The sequence below is a fragment of the Phyllobates terribilis genome, unplaced genomic scaffold, assembly GCF_046119375.1.
Source record: "Phyllobates terribilis strain yellow unplaced genomic scaffold, ASM4611937v1 Scaffold_4__5_contigs__length_816908805, whole genome shotgun sequence".
NCBI lineage: Eukaryota > Metazoa > Chordata > Amphibia > Anura > Dendrobatidae > Phyllobates > Phyllobates terribilis.
Genome location: NW_027362764.1, coordinates 194,445,296 through 194,467,757, shown reverse-complemented (window position 1 = coordinate 194,467,757; position 22,462 = coordinate 194,445,296). Strand labels below are relative to the sequence as shown.

Below are 22,462 nucleotides of genomic sequence, written 5' to 3'. Positions count from 1 at the left end.
TTATTACTGCACTATGCCCCCAGAATGTAAAATTAATTCACTATAAAGTCACTATACTGTGCCCCTTGAATATAAAATCCATATACTGTGCCTCCTGAATATAATATATATTGTAGTAGATCGGCTTACTTGGCTGCACATAGAGGTAAACACAGGAACACTGTCTCTTTAAATCTTCTGTGGTTTATTAAGAGCACTGCATAAACCACGGCAATGCTAGCAAAAGCAAACTCGACCTTCCCGGCCTAACAGGAAAAACAAAACATAACGTATGGCACCGTCCTTGTTGTTACAGGTAACCGCCCGCTTCAGGATCAAACAATCCAATGTTTAGCTTTCCTTCACAAGACAAAACAGCTCAGAGCTTCCACCTCCAGGCCCACCCCACACACAAATGCTCTAAAAGGTTGGGAATTTATCCTCTGAGTTACCCCCTTCTACAGGTGTTTAATCACCCTAGCACTAAGATAGCTGATTAACCCCTTTCTATACTTCGTGTGCTGGAACACTTTTTCTATGTTGATATCACTGAAGCTAACAATCTCAATCTCCTCTCCGGTACTTTGCCAGTGACCTTGTCCCATATCCCCCCCCCTCTGCCCAAAGCCATAGGTTTTGGCACCTTCAGTCGCCAAACAGGGAAGCCTAAACGGGGCATCTGTGTTGTCGTGTAGCTTCCCAGACCTGTGTTCCACATGAAAGTTGAAGTCCATTAGCCCTGAGTTTCAACTCTTGGTATGCCATCTCTGCTTCAAGAGACCATTTGGCCATCACAGTCTTCGTGCCCTTAAGAAGGTTGGTCAGGGGTGCGGCTATCATGGCAAAATTCGGGATGCACCGCTCATAGTATCCCACCATTCCCAGAAATGCCCGAACCTGTTCCTTGGAGATCGGTTTCGGCCAATTTTGGACTGCCTCCACCTTATTCACTTGCAGCTTTACTTTGTTTCTTCCAACAATGTAGCCCAGGTATTTTCCCTTCTTTTTCCGGATGGTACACTTCTTTGGGTTTATGGTAAACCCCACTTTCCTCAGCGCAGCCATCACGGCCTGGACTTTCTGCAGATGACTTCCCCAATCTGGGCTGAATATCACAATATCATCGAGGTACTTTTTGTGAGGGGCTAAGGTCCAGTCCACGGCCCTTCAGAATGGAGTTGGGGCTCCTTGCAGCTGGAATGGAATTCTGGTATACTGGAAGCAACCTTCAGGTGTTAAAGAGGCCGTCTTCTCCTTTGCACTTTGAGAGGGAAGGATTTGGGGATAATCTTTCGTTAGGTCCAGGGTGGTGATGTATCTGGCTGACCTTCACTTCTCTACGAGATCATCAATGCGATGCATTGGATATGCATCACATTTCGACATCACATTTAGTTTCCTGTTGTTGTTGCACATCCCACATTGAGTTTCAATGGGATCCCTCTGCTGCCCTGCCTTGATGGATATCGGCATGAGTAGCAGGTAACTGGCAGGTGAGACAGCACTTGCAATAGCTTAGGATTTCTCTGTCACATCTGGGCCAATAGAACCTCTGCATGACTCATTCTTGAGTTTTGTCCACCCCCAGATGGTCATCTAAGACACGTGAATGGGCTCTACACTATACCCTTGTCTATAGGGTTCTGGTACCAACAACTGCTCCAATATCTCCTCCCTCACTTTATTAACAATAAGTCCCCACTCAACATAAAATAGGGAAACCTGATGTCAGCCCCTGACTCCTGTACTATGCCGTTTTATGATGGTTAACTTATTGAACACTTCTTTTAGCGATAGGTCTCTATGTTGGGTGAACCCCAAATTTTCTCTGGTCACCCCTATCTCAGGAATGTATCTCTCAAGGAATACTAGTTTGCCTCTTTTCCCAGCATGGGAAACCCGTCAGACTCTGGGGTTGGTGAGACTTTTTTAGGGCCAACCCGTTTCTTACCCGAGTAATCCAGGTCTCCTCCCCTCCCCCATTAGTCCCTAAACAACACAAAGTTCCGGCCTATGATGATTGGGTGCAACAAATCCGGGACCACACCGACTTCATGGGACTCAGCACCTCGGGCCGTTTCAATGACCACTCTGGCCACCGTATAGTGTTTAGCATCCCTGCGAATGCAGCAGACACCCACCTTCTTCCCAGGGATCAATTGGAGAGGGTGTGTGGCCCTCACAAGGGTCACCAAACTCCCTGAGTCTAGTAGTCCAGTCATTTGCAGGCCATTCAGTATAACAGGAAAAGCTTGGGGCTCCTTGCCGGATGGACAGTCCACACTACAAGCTGGATATGCGTAGAAGGAACACCGGCATCCCATGCTACAGTCCATTTGCTTGGTGATCAGGAGACAATGAGCTGTTGTATGACCTGGGCCGTGACATCTCCAGAAAATCAGATCCCCGATGAAGGCCTTGGCATAACCTCTTCCGCCCCGTTGGACTTTGGATGCCCCACCCCTTTTTAGTTTCCGCCCTCAGTATGGAATTGGTTGCCTCCCCCCCCGGACCCGTCAACCCCCTGATACCTTTTGACAAGTCCGACCAAGTCATCGGCATTCCGGGGATCTCCCTGGGCAACCAAGTCTGCATCAGGCTTGGAAGGGAGTGTATGAACCGGTTCATTACAACTCGCTCCACCATCTGCGCTAGGGTAGAGGACTCCGACTGTGACCACTTTTGGATGAGGTATAGCAGGTCAAACATTTGGGGGGAAGGGGGTTTATCACGGTGATATGCCCAGCGGTGGATCTGTTGCCTAACAGGAAAAACAAAACATAACGTATGGCACCGTCCTTGTTGCTATGGGTAACCGCCAACTTCAGGAACAAACAATCCAAGGTTTAGCTTTCCTTCACAAGACAAAGCAACACTATCTTCTCTCTTTATTGTGGCACACATTTCTGGTGCAAAGCAAGCCAACTAATACAGTGGGTACGGAATGTATTCAGACCCCTTTAAATTTTTCACTCTTTGTTTCATTGCAGCCATTTGGTAAATTCTAAAAAGTTCATTTTTTTTCTTATTAAAGTACACTCTGCACCCCATCTTGACTGAAAAAAAAACAGAAATGTAGAAATTTTTGCAAATTTATTAAAAAAGAAAAACTGAAATATCACATGGTTGCAAGTATTCAGAACCTTTGCTCAGACACTCATATTTAAGTCACATGCTGTCCATTTCCTTGTGATCCTCCTTGAGATGGTTCTACTCCTTCATTGGAGTCCAGCTGTGTTTAATTAACTGATAGGACTTGATTTGGAAAGGCACACACCTGTCTATATAAGACCTCACAGCTCACAGTGCATGTCAGACCAAATGAGAATCATGAGCTCAAAGGAACTGCCCAAGGAGCTCAGAGACAGAATTGTGGCAAGGCACAGATCTGGCGAAGGTTACAAAAGAATTTCTGCAGTACTCAAGGTTCCTAAGAGCACAGTAGCCTCCATAATCCTTACATGGAAGAAGTTTGGGACCACCAGAAGTCTTCCTAGACCTGGCCATCCAGCCAAACTGAACAATCGTGGGAGAAGAGCCTTGGTGAGAGATCTAAAGAAGAATCCCAAGATTACTGTGGCTGAGCCCCAGAGATGCAGTAGGGAGATGGGAGAAAGTTACACAAAGTCAACTATCACTGCAGCCCTCCACCAATTGGGCCTTTATGGCAGAGTGGCCCGACCGAAGCCTCTCCTCAGTGCAAGACATATGAAAGCCCGCATAGAGTTTGCTCAAAAACACATGAAGGACTCCCAAACTATGAGAAATAAGATTCTCTGGTCTGATGAGACGAAGATAGAACTTTTTGGTGATAATTCTAAGCGGTATGTGTGGAGAAAACCAGGCACTGCTCATCACCTGCCCAATACAATCCCAACAGTGAAACATGGTGGTGGCAGCATCATGTTATGGGGGTGTTCTTCATCTGCAGGGACAGGACGACTGGTTGCAATTGAAGGAAACATGAATACGGCCAAGTAAAGAGATATCCTGGATGAAAACCTCTTCCAGAGTGCTGTGGACCTCAGAATTTTCCGAAGGTTCACCTTCCAACAAGACAATGACCCTAAGCACACAGCTAAAATAACAAAGGAGTGGCTTCAGAACAACTCTGTGACCATTCTTGACTGGCCCAACCAGAGCCCTGACCTAAACCCAATTGAGCATCTCTGGAGAGACCTGAAAATGGCTGTCCACCAACGTTCACCATCCAACCTCATGGAACTGGAGAGGATCTGCAAGGAAGAATGGCAGAGGATCCCCAAATCCAGGTGTGAAAAAATTGTTGCATCATTCCCAAGAAGGCTCATGGCTGTACTAGCTCAAAAATGTGCTTCTACTCAATACTGAGCAAAGGGTCTGAATACTTATGACCATGTAATATTTCAGTTTTTCTTTTTTAATAAATTTGCAAAAATGTCTACATTTCTGTTATTTTTCAGTCAAGATGAGGTGCAGAGTGTACTTTAATGAGAAAAAAAAAAGAACTTTTTAGAATTTACCAAATGGCTGCAATGAAGCAAAGAGTGAAAAATTTAAAGGGGTCTGAATACTTTCCATACCCACTGTAGATGGTGTAAGCTTAGACTAGACAGTCTTAAAATGAGACAGATGCATCACTCAGACGGAAGTACTTTGATAAATCTAGCATAGTTTGCTCTGTCTAAGAATTAGACAGTTTTGATAAATATGGCACATAGGCCCCGATTCATCAAGACCAGTGTTTTTCACCCCGATCTTGACGAACGGTGGGATAGACTGCCAGGCAGCTGATTCATTGGGAGGCACACACCTTTTTTAATGAATCAGGCAAGGCACGAAGGACTTGGGCAAGATTTGTGGCATAAGTAACGCTGCCACTTGTCATGAATTTGACCAGCTGGTTTCGCCAGACCCCCGTCCCGCCCCAGCTCTGCCTACTTTGCCGAAGCCAGGAGAAAATGGCTTGAAAACGAAGAAAGTCACTACATTTTTTCGTATCTTCGCATTGTGCCAAAATTTTGAGAACTTTCAAAGCTTTATAAGCCAGAATTCTGACGTAAATCTTTAATACATTGGGTCCATAATGCAATTTAATATCCACTACCCCCTGGGGCCCAGAATGGGGTTTGTATCGCCCTTGAATATGCCATGAGTCCTCAGGGCCTGAAATACCACAAAAACCCGCTTAGGGTCTGTAGCTCAAAGGCACCCCAGTTGGAAATGGCCCAACTAGACTATAGTACTTTAATTCACGCAAAGAACAAAAACGAGGAAAAAAGATTGTCAACATATACATGACCTTGGGTGAGTAGCTACATCCAGAAGGCTTGAACTGTTTATTCTTATACCCAATTATGACACAAACACAGATCGTACAGAATATTAGACCATGTACAGTATGTAATATAGTGATATTTGCTACCCACCATTCTGTGGAGAAATTTGTATAAAAATGTTTTTTCACTACTATTTGGAGCCATTTCATATGTCCTAACTTTTATTACAATCTCTTTTCTAATATACCGTACTTCCATTACATGCGCTGCTTGTATGAGCGCATCTCAGGGTGGGTCATGTAACCCTTTGTTGACATGCAGGCACTACTTCCGGTCTCAGGCAAAAATTGATTTGCACTGTGCTAATTGTCAAGTCTGACCCATATGTAGCTTTAAATCTAGTAGTATAGTATAGCGAGAAAAGGTACATACAAAAGGTCATTTATAAAAAAATTATATTTGTAAAGTTTATTTTCAACCAGACTCAGAACAAAAATAAAAACATTTGAAAATGTAACCAATGTATAAAAAAAGATCACAATAAGGTTATTATGAACCAAAAACCCCAAAACCTCTAACTGCCAATGAATGTATTAGAGTACATAAGATAAGTTGCCCCAAACCAATATGCACAGATCAAATACCCTCAAAGAAAGCAAAATACATGATTTAAGTGTGTTATGATGAAAAGTTATATTATAAAGTAAAAGTGCTTTACCTATACACAACTGACCAGAAGTATATACAGTCATGGCTAAATAATGAATCAATGAAGAAAGCAATAAGCAGATGAAGCAAGTGGGAATCAACCACTGGTAAAATGGAAAAAAATGAGTGTTGTGTGCACATAACCTGGGCCAAAGATGAAACAGGCAGGAGGAGAGGGGAAGAACCCCCCCCACCCCACGCGTTTCGCCACACATTCGTGGCTTCCTCAAAGGTATAGTGATGCGATGGTCAGATGTGTCTTCAATAGGGTTCAAATCAGGAAGATCAAATTCAGAAAATATCAATCAAGATAATGATTATGAGACGTGTCGGGAGAATACAAGACAGCCGGCTGATCCAAAGTAATTAATAGTGAAGTTCATAGAGCATATGGAAAGTGCTGCGTCCTGAAATAAATGGTATGAATGCGCAGAAACATTGTGCACGAAGGAATGCGTTTCATGTGAAGCATCAGATGGTAGGAAAAGGCGACACACATCACGTGTTCAGTTTGAAGGCGCATGCGAACCGAACCCAGCGGAACAAATTTATAAACTGACACACAGTGCGTGTATCAATGGCATGAACAAAGATATAAAGGCTAATGATCTTTAAAGAGAACCTGTCACATGAAAAAACGCTATTACTATTAATATGCAGGTTAATAGCGTTCTGAACTTGCCTGGCCTTAGACCCCCGCCGACAGGAGGAAATGAGCTTTATTTCCCTTGGCAGCATTCGGCTTTCAGTTTCTGCAGGTTAATGGCACTTTTTCATGTGACAGGTTCCCTTTAATCTCCTCACGACCTTTGACTTATATTTAGGTCAAAGGTTATGTCCCTGCCTTTGATCTGGGCTCCAACGCTGAGCCCACATCTTTCCCTGCACTTGATGGCTGATTTAAGTGCACTGCTATGTGTAGTACAGGCGATCGGACGATTGCAGCTTCAAGTCTCCTAAAGGGACTATTGAAGTCAGTTAAAAGTGTGAAAAAAAACGTTTTTAAAAATAAGAAACAAATAAAAAAGCACAAAAGTTCATATCGCGCCCCTTTTGCCCCATTGAAGCAAAACAATAAAAAAAAATTAAAAATACACATATTTGGTATTGCTACATTCAGAAATGTCTGATCTATCAAAATATAAAAACAATCAAATCGATGAATGGTATAATGAGAAAATAAATCAAAACGCCAGAATTACTTTTCTTTGGCCGCCGCAACATTGCAACAAAAGACGATCAAAACATTGTATCTACCCAAAAATGGTATCCATAAAATAGTCAGCTCAGGGCGCAAAAAGTAAACCCTCAGCCAGCCCCAAAATGAGAACGTTACGGGTATCAGAAATTGAGAAATTTCAGAATTTTTTTCATCACCTAAACAAAAAAAAACAAACCTATACATTTGGTATCTGCATATTCCTACTTTGGGAATCATATTCCTAGGTTAATTCTATAATTTAGTGAACATGATGAATAAAAAAACCCCAAAACAATTGTAGAATTGCACTTCAATTGCAATTTCACCGCACTTGGAATTTTTTACCTCATTTTTCAGTACACTATATGGTAAAATCAATGGCGTAATTCAAAAGTACAACTCTCCTGCAAAAAACAAGCAGCTATATTGATGGAAAAATAAAAAAGTTATGGCTCTTTCAATAACGGGAGGAAAAAACAAAAACTAAAAAAACAAAAAATTGCAAGGTCATGAAGCCTAGACCCACACAGAGATGCGCTCAAAGGAGCAACACAGGTAAGAAAAGCAATTAAAAAAGTTGTCCACTACTTCTACTTGGACCAACGCTTTGCCCCTAGAAAATAAAAAAGCTTACACTCACCTCCTATTCCGGCGCCGTTACAGCGGTGTCAGCACTCGCCGTCCCTGGGCTCCCTTGTGGTTGTTGTGACATGCAAGCCCAGCGCCCAATCAGCGCTGGCGTCACTGTCCCCACCTTCATATGAATTGAATTGAACATGAAGAGGAAGTCAAAGATCAGCTGCAGTCCGTACTTCCTCTTCATGTTCAATTCGACAGAAGGCGAAGACAGTGATGCCAGCGCTTATTGGGCGCCGGGCTTACGTGTCACAACAACTGAGGGGAGCACACAACTGAGTCCCAAGTACAACAACCGCACAGGAGCCCTGGAACCACGAGTGCCGACATCTCTGGAATGGCACCGGCGTGGAAGGTGAGTATAAGCTTTTCTATTTTATCGGGGCCAAACATTTAGATCAAGAAGGGGTTGTCCTAGTAGTGAGCAACCCCTTTAAGATGACTTAGGGATCAAATAGTGATGGAAAAGCTTAGTATAAGTACTCATAAGCAGATAATGTTAAATACTGTATCGTATCAGCTTTGAATAGAGGAAAAAAAGAGATCAAGATAAGGTTTCTACAAGTACAAATATATATTATCCTTCCTTCTGCATTTTTACTTTAGTTGGCAATTCATCTACCATAATTGTGTTTATTTGAAGCAGCTACATAGTATAGCCGGATCTTGGTAAAGCATAGCAAATTAAGCTCAGTAATTCTTGACTTTTTTCAAATGTGAAAATATAAGAAATGTTAACTTTTTACATCTGCACAGAAACAGTCAGTGATTCATTACATACTGTCATAGAAACGCTCTTGCTGAGCATCACATCATTTGTAATCTATCACTTTTACATTCTTCCAGGGAACAGTATCTAGTTTCTGATCGTTCCTCCATTGGGAGCTTGTCAAGTGCAAATGCTGCAGGCCGAATTCGACATCTTTACTTATCTGAAGATTTGAGCCCAAGAGAAATACAAGAAAATACCCTTTCACTTCAAGCGGGTAACATTATTTGTCATGTATATATTGAATGAGCAATGAGTAGTAGACAAAAACTAATGTTGAAAAAAGTGAAAAACTGTGTGAGAAGTTTTTGTCACCTTGAAGGTGACCTTTTCCTATCTTAAAGGTTTGTACATTTTCAGAATAAAAAACAAATGGGCAGGTATGTAATGCTGAGAAATTACACAATATTGTAAATCAGCGTGTCAAATCTGGGATGTTCATGGGTGGAGCCGATTTTTTTTGCGTGAACAAGCCGGAACCCCGAACTCGAACCCGAATTTGAAATGCTGAACAAATTCGCTCAGCACTAGTCACTACTCACGGACAAGCTGTGAGGCAGGGTAGCCAAACGTTCCGGGGTCAGATGCCAAGAGAGCACGTAGTAAACTAAAGGGGAAAGACGAAGGCTAAGTCAGGTCACGGTCTGAGGTCAGAATACCTGGAACATAGCGGATCAGAGCAAAGGGGCTAGGCAAATGGACTGTAAGAATGAGGTCCAAGGTCAGGCAGCAATAGATCAATAAACAGAGCACAGAAATACAAGGCAATCCACTGAGCAGATGCCAAGTCTGGCATAGATCTAGAACCAACAGCTCAGCTAAGTAGCTGGGTAATCACTTGGAACAAGGAAGACTTGTAAGAAGCTCAGCACCTCCCAGACTCAGATTGGGTGACTGAGCTGTCAGTCACCGCTTCCCAGACACACTTAGCGGAGGCATCATGACATCAATCCTTGAAGCGTTTTTTCTTGAAAAAATAAGCTTCAAATTTGGATCAAGAATCAATTGAAGCAAAACAGAAAAGCCCTACATACAAAAACAGCATAAAAAACAAACTAAAAAACGTATGCCCAGATTCAAAATATGCCAAAAGTCGTAACATTTTTGCGTAACTGTGAGTTGCATAAAAATTTTGCCAAATTTCAAGCAGTTTTAGGTCAGAATTCTGACGCAAACTATTTGATGCATTGGTGCCTTAGGTTTTTAAAGCAGTTTTGTTTACGTGGATTTTTCAGCCCGAAAAATCCACTTTCAAAAACTGAATGTGAATATACTGTAACCCTCTAATTGACCTGAACATTTTTTTAACATAAATCTGCGTAACTAATTAGTGTTTTTGTCTCATCAAAAACTTCTCTTTCTCATTCCAGCTTGCTGTGCAGCGCTTACTGAACTTGTGCTCAATGATACAAACGCTCATCAGGTAGTTCAGGTACAGTCATAGTCCTATTTCTCTGCATGTTTTCTGACAGTTTTAAACATTTGTCTTTAATGATGCATTTCTCTTCTCTATAAATGCAGTACACTTTTTAACAAGCAGGCATTTTTACAGTTACAAATGGCTTTCCTTCTATAAAAGTCAATTCTGAATTTGAAAAACCAGAATGCTAGAAACCGCCTGTTTCACATTTTTTTGTGACTTGTTAATATAACATCTGTTAGATTTACAGAGCACCTTTTGTTTTTTCTTCATTATGTAGATGAATAATTTCATGATACAATTTTATTCGGCTTCATTTTAAGCACAGAGATCGAAATGACTGTGTATACGCACCTGTCAGGGAAAAATATATATATTTTTTAAATTGGAATGAGCAGAAATGTTATTAAAACCATGGAACCGATATATAGGTGTAGATTTAGTTTATATTCAGGAACAGGGACACACGTATTCTCATGGAGTAATACACAAGTTAGTGGTACGCAAGGAATTACAGGGGTTGTAAGAGTGCGATTTTCTATCAATTAAACCCATTAAAACACAACTACATAAAAATAAAAAAATATACAGAACATGACAATCCCTTCCCCCCAGAAACAATGCACGCCCCAGATCCCAGATTGGAGATGCCAAACAGACATTTGACATGACAAGTTTCAAGGGTGTAGTAAACCCTGTAGAGAAATTTGTATTATATTAAAGGGAATCTGTCAGTAAGATTAACTCTTTCCCCAAACTGCAGATATGAGCATGCAGGTCTTTGAAATGTAAATCCATCAAAGCCTTATTATCTTTTATCCTTTGTTGAATTCGTTAAACATCAGCGTTTTAATTCAATTACTAATGAGGTGTTAAGTGCTCTGGGTGTGATAGAGCACTTTCAGATCCTCTTCCATTCAAGGTTTTTTTCCCACCAACCATCAGCCTCTTTTAGATAGCTCACTATCTGTGGAAATCAGGCTCTAGGTGAGGAAATCAGACAGAAAGCTAGCTATCAAGCTAAAGTGGTTGGTGATGGGGAAAACAAGCTTGGGAGGTAGAGGCTTGCAAAGTGCTCCGTCACATCCAGAGCATTTGCATTTGAGTTAAAAAAAGTAATTTAGATAGATATAACAATGTAAAGGTGTTAATGGAGTGACATATCAAAGATCTGAAAACCCATATATGCAATTTGGGGTGGGGTGATTTTACTGACAGATTCCATTTTGAAATATTCTTAGAGCGAAAAATAATATTTTTAGATCTGTGTCTATGCACATTATAGCTTTTTTTCCTCTGTTTCTTAGCATACTTGCTTATGAAGCTGCAAGATTAGACATTAGTGGGCTTTCCTTGTGAAGCATGCCCCCTTTCTCCTCCATTCTCTCAATCCCCTAGCCCGTTTACCTGGTCCTTCTCCTTCTCTTTCACACACCAACATCGCTGAGATATGATAGAGTTCAGAAGTGTTCTAAGACATATATGACAAGTCATCTATGAATAATACTGACCTGCACTAATCACAGATACCTCTACATTGGTGTGTACAAAGTCACTTCAGTATGTGTGACTTCATGGTCAGACCACATAGAGATTTTTGTAGTCTAACCGTGGAATAGCATCTGTATCAGCTTGGTTTACATAGGACTGCATAGTTGTTCTATGGACATAATTACAAGGTATTGTTTAAAATTGAAACTTTGTTTCTTCATTTTTCAGTTTTAAATGCATGGCAAAAAAAAAAAAGGTTACAAATTTGCACTTATATTTTAACTGGAGACTTGGGGCTTAATTAAGAAAATCAGAGCTCGAATAGTAAAACAATAGAAAATTAATCACTGCACAATTTGGAACTTATTTAGATTAAAAAAATCTAAAAATGATCCATAAACTTTGAGTGCATAAACCATTTATGGTAATTATTAATTAGTACATTAAAAAAAAACATACAGAATGAAATAAAAGATTTTACGAAAAACTTTTTTTTTTTTTTTTTTTTAATGTTTTGATTATAAGAGTTGTCCAAGTCTACGTGACTGCAAACGAATGATTCCTCACAATGCGCACATCACATGCTGTCAGGATTCTCCGGTGACAGCGGGCAGTCACGTAACCGCAAGTTTGCGATGTGCATACCTTTGGCCACGTTCCGACTAGATGTGCACAGCCTTGCACAATACCAGTGAATTGAGTGAGGCCGAGTACATGTCTAGTCAGCCCATGACTACATGTATGCAAATCACATACTTGCGGTCTTGTGACGGTCTGCTCTCACCGTCAGCACAGGAAAATACTGACAACGTGCAATGTGCACACTGTGAGGCTTCAAATCTTTGCAGTCAAAATTGAGTGAATGCAAACTTTCATCTCAAACCTGAAAAACTCTATTAACTTTATAATATTTAATTTGCAAAGTAAACAGAAAAGAGCCTGCCAATACATCACATATTGTCTCCTATAAAGGTTACCACAAGTACTATATTCAAACTTCTTAAAAAATGTGCACATCAAAAATATTGGTATTACCCATAGCTAGCGAGACAATTTTAAGATTCTATCTTTTTACTTTCATGTACTACTTATAAAATAAATCTGCTAACGTCTTTGCACATGACTTTGTTTCTACAAGTCATGTCTAAATGCTCAATTTTCAGGATTAGTGTTGAAAATAATAGCACTTTAGAATGTGATATGTTATCAATTATAGGAATTTCTAAACGAAGGAAAAAAATGTAGCTAAAGTGATACCATTTAATGGCTAATTAAGGAAAGGTTACAGATTATGTTCCTTTATGACAAAATTACTTTAAGGCTCTCTTCACATGTCCGCTTAAACAAATGTACGCGTACGACGGTCCGTTTTTATTATCCTTGTGATTTTCTGTTGGCCGCACGTGTGTACCATCCGTGTGCCGTCCATGTGACACATACCAGAATAGAATGCAGAAATTACAGATTTTTATGTGCTAAAGATGTTCAAATATAATAAATAGACATATAAATAGATAGATATATAAAAAAATGGATAAATGGATATCTGTGAGATATATAATTTGTGCCTTGCATGTGTACCTTACTGTACATGAATTAACCTAATAAACAGATGAAAAAAATGTTGGTAACCAGCAAAGGTAAAGCAGACAGCTGAGAGCTGATATTATCAGGCTTTGAAGGTCCCTGGTTATTGGGCCCTCAAACGAAAAATACCAGTTCTCAGCTGCCCCAGAAGTGGAGCATCACATGAGATGCTCCAATTCTGGCTCTTCCCGATGCCCTGGTGCATTGGCAATCAGGGCAATGGGGCTTGGGGTTGATGTCAGCTGTGAAGTGTCCAAAAACACAGCTGACATCAAGCCCTGGTGTTAGTAATGGAGAGGTGTCCTGCGGACACTCACAATATTAACCCAGTAATAAAAAGGAAACGCACACAAAAAAATACTGGACACTTAAAAAGAACATACGCACAAAACACAGAGAAATAAAGCAAAGACACTTTCCCTCGTTCACTAGTTTATTAAAAAAAAAAGTTCCCACACAAGCTCTATGCAGTCCAGCGAATCCGACATAGTCCAGCGAATCCGACGTAGTCCAAGAAAATCCTCCGTACAAAGCCTTTGGAGCCTCATTCTCATTCTTTGCCAACAGTCACTTCCGGGTCGCGCAGCACTATGCGAGACCTGGCGACTCTGAAAAGAGGTGACATCAGTAACGTTGCCAATCCTCACAGTCGCTTGGTCACGCTTCCAGTGACCAGTGTGAGAGAGAGAGTGTGAGAGCAATAACAGCAAATTTAACACACCTGCTCGCCATTCACACCTGAGACCTTGTAAACTAATATCACATGACGCCGGGGATGGAAATGGCTAATTGGGACAATTTGGCCATTTTCACTTAGGGGTGTACTCACTTTTGTTGCCAGCAGTTTAGACATCAATAGCTGTGTGTTGCGTTATTTAGAGGGTACACCAAATTTACATTGTTATACAAGCTGTACACTGACTACTTTACATTGTATAAAAGTGTCATATCTTCAGTGTTGTCTCATGAAAAGATATAATAAAATATTTGCAAAAATGTGAGGGGTGTACTTACTTTTGTGATATATTCTACCTATATATCTGCACATCTTTAACACATAGAAATCTGTAATTTCTACTCTGCATTCTATTCCAGTACGTGTCACACGGACGACACACGGATGTCATCCGTGTGCGGTTCATGTTTTACACAGACCCATAGACTTGTATGGGTCCGTGTGATCCGTGCTGTCAATAAAAAAACCGACATGTCTCTGTGGGGTTCACACGGACACATAGTGGAAACATGGACATGTAAGCAGCACCTTAGATAATAATGGGTGTGCTTGTGTACGTGTCTCTGGTGCGTGTGAAAGCGGGCGACACACGTACCAGAGAGATGTACATGGGAAGGGGGCCTAACAAAGTGTTTTTTAATCTTTTATTTGAAAGTTATTGTTTTCTGAAGCAGAGAAATGTCTTCTTGTATCCTCTGTAGGAGAATGGTGTTTACATTATTGGTATGCTGATTTTACCAAGCAGGCAACATGACTGTATTAAAAGCAAATGTACAATGTTACAGGTAAGATTGTAAACCATGTTGACATTTTGCTCACATTGTGCTATTGTCCAGTGATTTTGTTTGGGTCCTACCACATAATATTATTATACAGGTCTTAATGTAAGGAAAAACCTCTGAGAGGCATTGTTTTAAAGGGTTATTTTTGAAAGAAATATTGAAAAATTTCCCTGCAAAACAAAAAATGACCAAAGCCTGGTAATCTCCATATTTAGACTAACCCTAAATGAAATGCAGAGTGTATTGGTATTTGGTTAAAGAGGTTGTCCACTGATATAGAGAATGCCCCCGTCAATTTAAAAGGTGGAAATAAGATTTTTTGTAAGTACCTTGTGTTGCGATTCTTGCCTGTGATCGGCGCTATCACTGACTGCTCACTAGACATCACGTGACCCGGCTACAGCCGGCTCTGGCATCTGCTGATGTCACGTCAAGTTCTGGATGCAGCTGGGCATGACCCAGTGATGTGCTCCCTCCTGATTGATGGGCTTTCCCAATGAATGAGGAGAGGTAAAGCGCGCGCTGGATTCTGGGCTGTGACATGCGATGAAACCCAGCCCACAACCCATCAATCAGAGGGAGCTCGTCACTGGGTCACGCCTGGCTGCATCCGGAACTTGACGTGACATCAGCGGCTGCCAGAGCCGACTGCAGCCGGGTCACGTGATGCTGGGTCAGCAGTCAGCGCCGCTCGAAGGCAAGAATCGCAACACAGGATACTTAAAAAAAAATCTTATTTCAACCTTTTAAATCGATGGGGGCATTCTCTATAGTAGTGTACAACCTCTTCAAAGAAGCACTCCTCCTTCCATCAAAGTTTTTATCCTCTTAATATATTGCAATCATCATATTATATGGCACTGTGTACTTACAATTGCTCATTTTGCTCTCAAATCCAGTTAATTCTTCTGTTTTCCATTAGGTCTATGGCATCACGTGATTAAAAACTGTCTTGCTGAATCCTTCTAAGCTCTATGTAGTAACAGGAAGTCTCTTTTCACTGAAATCGATGTTATGTATTGTCATACCTGTGTTATGGAATGTAAACCCTGTTTGCACCATTTTCACACACAATCCCAAATTCAAAAGAAGTTGCACTGTGTAAAATGTAAAGAAAAGAAGAATGCAATGATTTGGAAGCCTCTTATAACAATATTTTAGTCACAACAAAGCACAGATCAGAAGATAAAAGTTAGACATTTCTCCGTTTCATTTGAAAAAAATTAACTCATTTAGAAATTGATGGCAGGTACACATTTGAAAAAAGTTGGAACACTGCCATGTCTACCATTGTGTAGCATTCTCTCTTCTTTTTACTGTTGGCATATGCAACAGATTAGGACTTATTATAAATGAAAGGAGGACTTTATACTAACCAGACAGCAGATGGCGATAGTGTGTAAAGTTATATGCTTGCTGTAATGTGGGGAGGGAAACTCTCAATTGTTGGTTGTTTCTTACTTCCTGTGTTTTTTTTTTCTTTCATGAATGTGATATGTCAGCAGCACACGAACTGTGTGACACTGAATTTTATCTCATGTTTATCCAGTATGAAGTAAATACTGTTTACTCAAGATATCTTGCTGATTGAAGCTCTCGTAAGTACAGTGGTGACTGTAAGAAGATGCACTCTGCGACAGGTTATGGGCCCAGACACTACAGGCCCGCACTACAAGCCCAGGCAGCAGGATCCCGGTTTATAACCCCAGATAACGGAGCACACAGATAAACTCTGTAAACAGAAGGAAATAAATCCAGATACAGAGTGACAGAGGGATTCATGATCCCAGGAGCTGGATATAATTGCAATGAATTCAACACAGGCAGGACATACAGGAACTTTCAAGAAGAAAAAACAGGAGAATATCTTCAGTACAACTCTCTAAACAAGTAAGACTATATAAAGATGATGAGTAACACAGAACTGAAATTCTCAGTAGCTAAACTGAATAGTGAAAATTATCAGTTATGGAAATTCAAAGTAGAGATGTTGTTATCTAAGGATGATTTATGGGAAGTAATTGTTACAGAAAGACCAGATCAAGATAATCAGACATGGGATAAGAAGAATAGACAAGCGAGAGCCACCATTAGCTTATTAGTGGATGATGCTCAATTAATACATATAAGAAATGAAGAAACAGCAAAAGGAATGTGGGAAGCATTAAGAAAATTGTATGAAAGACCTAGCTTAAATCACAAGTTATTTTTATTAAGAAAGCTTTACAGTATGAGATTGAGTGCAAATAACGACATGCAGAAGCACATATTCTCAATGATGGAAGTGATATCACAGCTAAGATCTATTGGTGAAAACATTAAAGAAAGTCATGTAGCAGCTATATTATTGTGCAGTTTACCAGATTCGTATACAGACTTGATAAATGCCCTTGAGACGAGACCAGAAACTGACATTACATTAGATTTTGTGAAAACAAGACTAATAGATGAATATCAGAGAAGAAAAGAACAAAGAAATGATTCTTCTACTGAAAAGGATAGTGAAAACGCTCTTAAAGCTACAGAATTTAAAAAACCCTATAATAAAGAGACCAGAGAATGCTTCAGATGTAAGAAAAAATGTCATTTAAAGAAAGACTGTACCATATGGAAAGCTGAACAACAAAAATTACAACATAAAAAGCATACACAGAAAGTAAAAAACACAATTTCCGATTCATGTGAGAATAATTGGAATGGCACATTTAAAGTAACAGACAAGAAATCATCACTTGGTTGGTTTATTGATTTAGGAGCAACGAGTCATATGACAAGTGACAAGAATTTCTTTACTGATCTTGATTTAGATAATAAAGAAGCCATTTATCTTGCAGATGGAAGCAAAATAACCACAGAAGGTATCGGACAAGGTATGCTAAATTGTTCGGACAAGATTCAAAGATACTTGCACAGGATGTGTTGTACAGTGCTGGCCAAAAGTATTGGCACCCCTGCAAGTCTGTCAGATAATACTCAGTTTCTTCCTGAAAATGATTGCAATCACAAATTCTTTGGTATTATTCTCTTCATTTAATTTGTCTTCAATGAAAAAGCACAAAAAGAATTGTCCTAAAGCCAAATTGGATATAATTCCACACCAAACCTAAAAAAGGGGGTGGACAAAAGTATTGGCACTGTTTGAAAAATCATGTGATGCTTCTCTAATTCGCGTAATTAACAGCACCTGTAACTTACCTGTGGCACCTAACAGGTGTTGGCAATAACTAAATCACACTTGCAGCCAGTTGACATGGATTAAAGTTGACTCAACCTCTGTCCTGTGTCCTTGTGTGTACCACACTGAGCATGGAGAAAAGAAAGAAGACCAAAGAACTGTCTGAGGACTTGAGAAACCAAATTGTGAGGAAGCATGAGCAATCTCAAGGCTACAAGTCCATCTCCAAAGACCTGAATGTTCCTGTGTCTTCCGTGCGCAGTGTCATCAAGAAGTTTAAAGCCCATGGCACTGTGGCTAACCTCCCTAGATGTGGACGGAAATGAAAAATTGACGAGAGATTTCAACGCAAGATTGTGCGGATGGTGGATAAAGAACCTCGACTAACATCCAAACAAGTTCAAGCTGCCCTGCAGTACGAGGGTACAACAGTGTCAACCCGTACTATCCGTCGGCGTCTGAATGAAAAGGGACTGTATGGTAGGATACCCAGGAAGACCCCACTTCTTACCCCGAGACATAAAAAAGCCAGGCTGGAGTTTGCCAAAACTTACCTGAGAAAGCCTAAAATGTTTTGGAAGAATGTTCTCTGGTCAGATGAGCAAAAGTAGAGCTTTTTGGGAAAAAGCATCAACATAGAGTGTACAGGAAAAAAAAAGAGGCATTCAAAGAAAAGAACACGGTCCCTACAGTCAAACATGGCGGAGGTTCCCTGATGTTTTGGGGTTGCTTTGCTGCCTCTGGCACTGGACTGCTTGACTGTGTGCATGGCATTATGAAGTCTGAAGACTACCAACAAATTTTGCAGCATAATGTAGGGCCCAGTGTGAGAAAGCTGGGTCTCCCTCAGAGGTCATGGGTCTTCCAGCAGGACAGTGACCCAAAACACACTTCCAAAAGCACTATAAAATGGTTTGAGAGAAAGCACTGGAGACTTCTAAGGTGGCCAGCAATGAGTCCAGACCTGAATCCCATAGAACACCTGTGGAGAGATCTCAAAATGGCAGTTTGGAGAAGGCACCCTTCAAATATCAGGGACCTGGAGCAGTTTGCCAAAGAAGAATGGTCTACAATTCCAGCAGAGCATTGTAAGAAACTCATTGATGGTTACCGGAAGCGGTTGTTTAAAGTTATTTTGGCTAAAGGTTGTGCTACCAAGTTTTAGGCTGAGGGTGCCAATACTTTTGTCCGGCCCTTTTTTGGAGTTTTGTGTGAAATGATCATTGATTTGATTTTTGCTTCATTCTCTTTTGTGTTTTTTCCTTGCAAGCAAATTAAATGAAGAGAATAATACCAAAGAATTTGTGATTGCAATCATTTTCAGGAAGAAACTGAGTATTATCTGACAGAATTGCAGGGGTGCCAAATTTTGGCCAGCACTGTATGTTCCAAAATTGGAAGGCGGATTATTATCTGTGAAACGTTTAACAGCAAAAGGACTTACAGTAAAATTCAAAGACAATGAGTGTGCACATATTGCAGGAAACAAGGTGATAACCAAAGTCAAGGCAGATGAGCAATTATATCATTTTGACACACCAAAGGAACAGATGAAGGTATGTACACATGATCACAAAAACTGTATTCACATGTGGCATAGACGTCTAGGACACAGACACCCTGACAGTATAAGGGAACTACAGAGAAAAGAATTGACAAAAGATTTAAAGATATCAGATTGCTCAATTACCGTAAGATGCGAATGTTGTATAAAATCCAAAGCCACAAGGATATCTATTCCAAAAGAAAGTGAGATGAAAAGCGAAAGACCACTTGATTTGGTGCATACTGACGTATGTGGCCCAGGAAAGTGACTACATCAGGAGGCAATAGATACATGTTGACTTTTATAGATGACTACTCAAGATACACAGTCACATACTTAATTTAAAACAAAAGTGAAGTTTTTGATAAACTTGTAGACTATGTAACAAGATCAAGTAACAAATTTCAAAGGAAGCCAATTGTCATCAGAAGTGATAATGGAGGTGAATTTACAGGTCACAGAATAGAAGACTACTTAAGACAAAATGGAATAGAACACCAGAAAACTGTTCCATACACACCTGAACAAAATGGAGTAGCAGAAAGGAAAAACAGAACTCTAACAGAAATGATAAGATGTATGCTGACTGATTCCAAACTACCAGAGAAATATTGGGGTGAGGCAACAATGACAGCTACATATCTACAGAACCGACTTTTTTCCAGAAAACTGACGAAAACTCCATATGAACTGTGGCAAGGTATGAAACTAAGTGTCAATCATTTAAAAGTTTTTGGATGTAAAGTTTTTATATTCATTCCAACAGAAAAACTTTCCAAACTTCAAAACAGATCCATGGAAGCAATATTTGTTGGATATAGTGAAAATTGCAAAGGATATAGAATCCTAGATCCCAAAACAGACAGTTACGGTGAGTAACAGTGTGACATTCATTGAAGATTTAAATGAAGACATTATGATTTCAGTTGAAACAAAAAATGAGAAAAACAATAGTGACATAGCTGAAGAAATATCTGATGAGAAAGAAGTAGAAATTAATGAAGAACAAAATACTGAAAGTGAAGAATCACAACTACAAACAGACACAGAACCAAGACGTTCAATGAGAGAGAACAAAGGAAAACCACCAAAACGTCTCTCATACAAGACAAGCATAAGAAAAATCTATGAGCCTACCTCTTAGGAACACATATATAAACTTCCTGAAGAAGAAGCTAATAAATGGATAGAAGCAACAGAAACAGAAATTAAATCCATGCATGATTCAAATACATGGACACTAACAGATTTACCAGAAGGAAGAAAAGCCATAGGATGTAAATGGATTTTTAAAGTAAAATACCAAACAGATGGCACAGCTGAAAGATACCGAGCAAGACTCGTAGCTAAAGGGTATTCTCAAAAATATGGAGAAGACTATGATGAGACATTTGCTCCAGTTGTCAAACACAGTACAATAAGAACTTTACTTACCGTTGCAGCAATGAAACAGGTGTAACTGAGACATCTGGATGTAAAGACAGCTTTTCTGAATGGAGATTTAAGAGAAGACATTTACATGGAACAACCTCCAGGATTCAAAGATGAAAGAAATCCAAACAAAGTTTGCAAACTACAGAAAAGCATATATGGTTTAAAGCAAGCAGCTAAGGCGTGGAATGACAAAATCACGGAAGTACTTACAAATGAAAGATTTCAAAGAAGCAAAGCTGATCCATGCTTATACACAAAAAGGCTGATTAATAGATGGATTTATGAACTCATATATGTACGACATTTTGATTTGTTTTAAACAAGAAAGGGATAAAGAAAACATTCTAAAAATCCTGAAGCAACATTTCGAAATCAAAGACTTGGGAAATGTAAAGCAGTACCTAGGAATACAAGTAGAAAGAGAAGAAGACCGAAGTTTCCTACTGAATCAAAATCACATGATTCAAGACATAACATAAAAATTTGGATTAAAGGATGCAAAAACAGTAAAGTCTCCAATGGAAACTAATTATCTCAAAGAGATGAACAGTGAAAAAAATATGCTACCAAATAGCAATAGGAAAACTACTGTATCTAGCAACCGTTACAAGACCAGACATCGCAGCAGCAGTAGGAATCCTGAGTAGAAAGGTATCAAAACCAAATAAAGCTGATTGGAATGCCGTGAAGAGAGTAATGCGTTATTTGAAAGGAACTAGCAATGTTAAGCTGAAATTACCCACAAGTGATAATTGCATTTTAACAGGATATGTTGATGCAGATTGGGCTGGTGATCCAACTGACAGAAGATCTACCAGTGGACATATTTTTTTTCTCTCAGGTGGACCAATAAGTTGGACAAGTAAGAAACAGTCAATTGTGACATTGTCTTCAACAGAAGCGGAATATGTTGCCGCAGCACATGCGAGTCAAGAAGTACTGTGGTTAAGACAATTGTTGACAGAATTAGGACAACCACAGTTAGAACCAACAAAACTGAAAGAGGACAATCAAGGATGTCTTGTTCTTGCTCAGATGGAAAGAGTCAATCCAAGAACCAAGCATATTGATGTGAAATATAATTTCTTGAGAGATCATCAGGAACAAGGAGTCTTGAAGTTAGAGTATTGTCCTACTGAAGAAATGACAGCAGACATCTTCACGAAGGCGTTGAATGCTGATAAACACCAGAGACTAATAAAAAAGTTTGGTTTGATTGAATAAGTCCTTACTGTTGCGAAAGGGTGTTGGCATATGCAACAGATTAGGACTTATTATAAGTGAAAGGAGGACTTTATACTAACCAGACAGCAGATGGCGATAGTGTGTAAAGTTATATGCTTGCTGTAATGTGGGGAGGGAAGCTCTCAATTGTTGGTTGTTTCTTACTTCCTGTGTTTTTTTTTTCTTTCCTGAATGTGATATGTCAGCAGCACACGAACTGTGTGACACTGAATTGTATCTCATGTTTATCCAGTATGACGTAAATACTGTTTACTCAAGATATCTTGCTGATTGAAGCTCTCGTAAGTACAGTGGTGACTGTAAGAAGATGCACTCTGCGACATTTACAACAGTCTCTAAATGTCTTAGAGATGAGAATACCAATTGCTGGAGTTTTGGGAGAGGAATGTTGATTCATTCTTGTCTAATGTAGGATTGTAGCTGCTCAACAGTCCTGGGTTTTCTTTGCTAGATTTTTTGCTTCGTAATATGCCAAATGTTTTCGATTGGTGAACG

The 22,462-nt window shown here is 39.9% G+C and overlaps 1 protein-coding gene across 5 annotated transcripts in view; it reads left to right on the top strand.

Moving 5' to 3' along the window:
• The window catches only part of NEK10 (NIMA related kinase 10), a 554,523-nt gene that overhangs the window by 151,162 nt on the left and 380,899 nt on the right, over positions 1–22,462 (top strand). For all 5 annotated transcript variants that reach the window (XM_073678014.1, XM_073678012.1, XM_073678015.1 and 2 more), the window contains exons 13-15: positions 8,629–8,768; positions 9,922–9,983; positions 14,487–14,570. In XM_073678014.1, the coding sequence (XP_073534115.1) occupies positions 8,629–8,768; positions 9,922–9,983; positions 14,487–14,570 (286 nt within the window). The remainder of the gene's footprint in view (positions 1–8,628; positions 8,769–9,921; positions 9,984–14,486; positions 14,571–22,462) is intronic.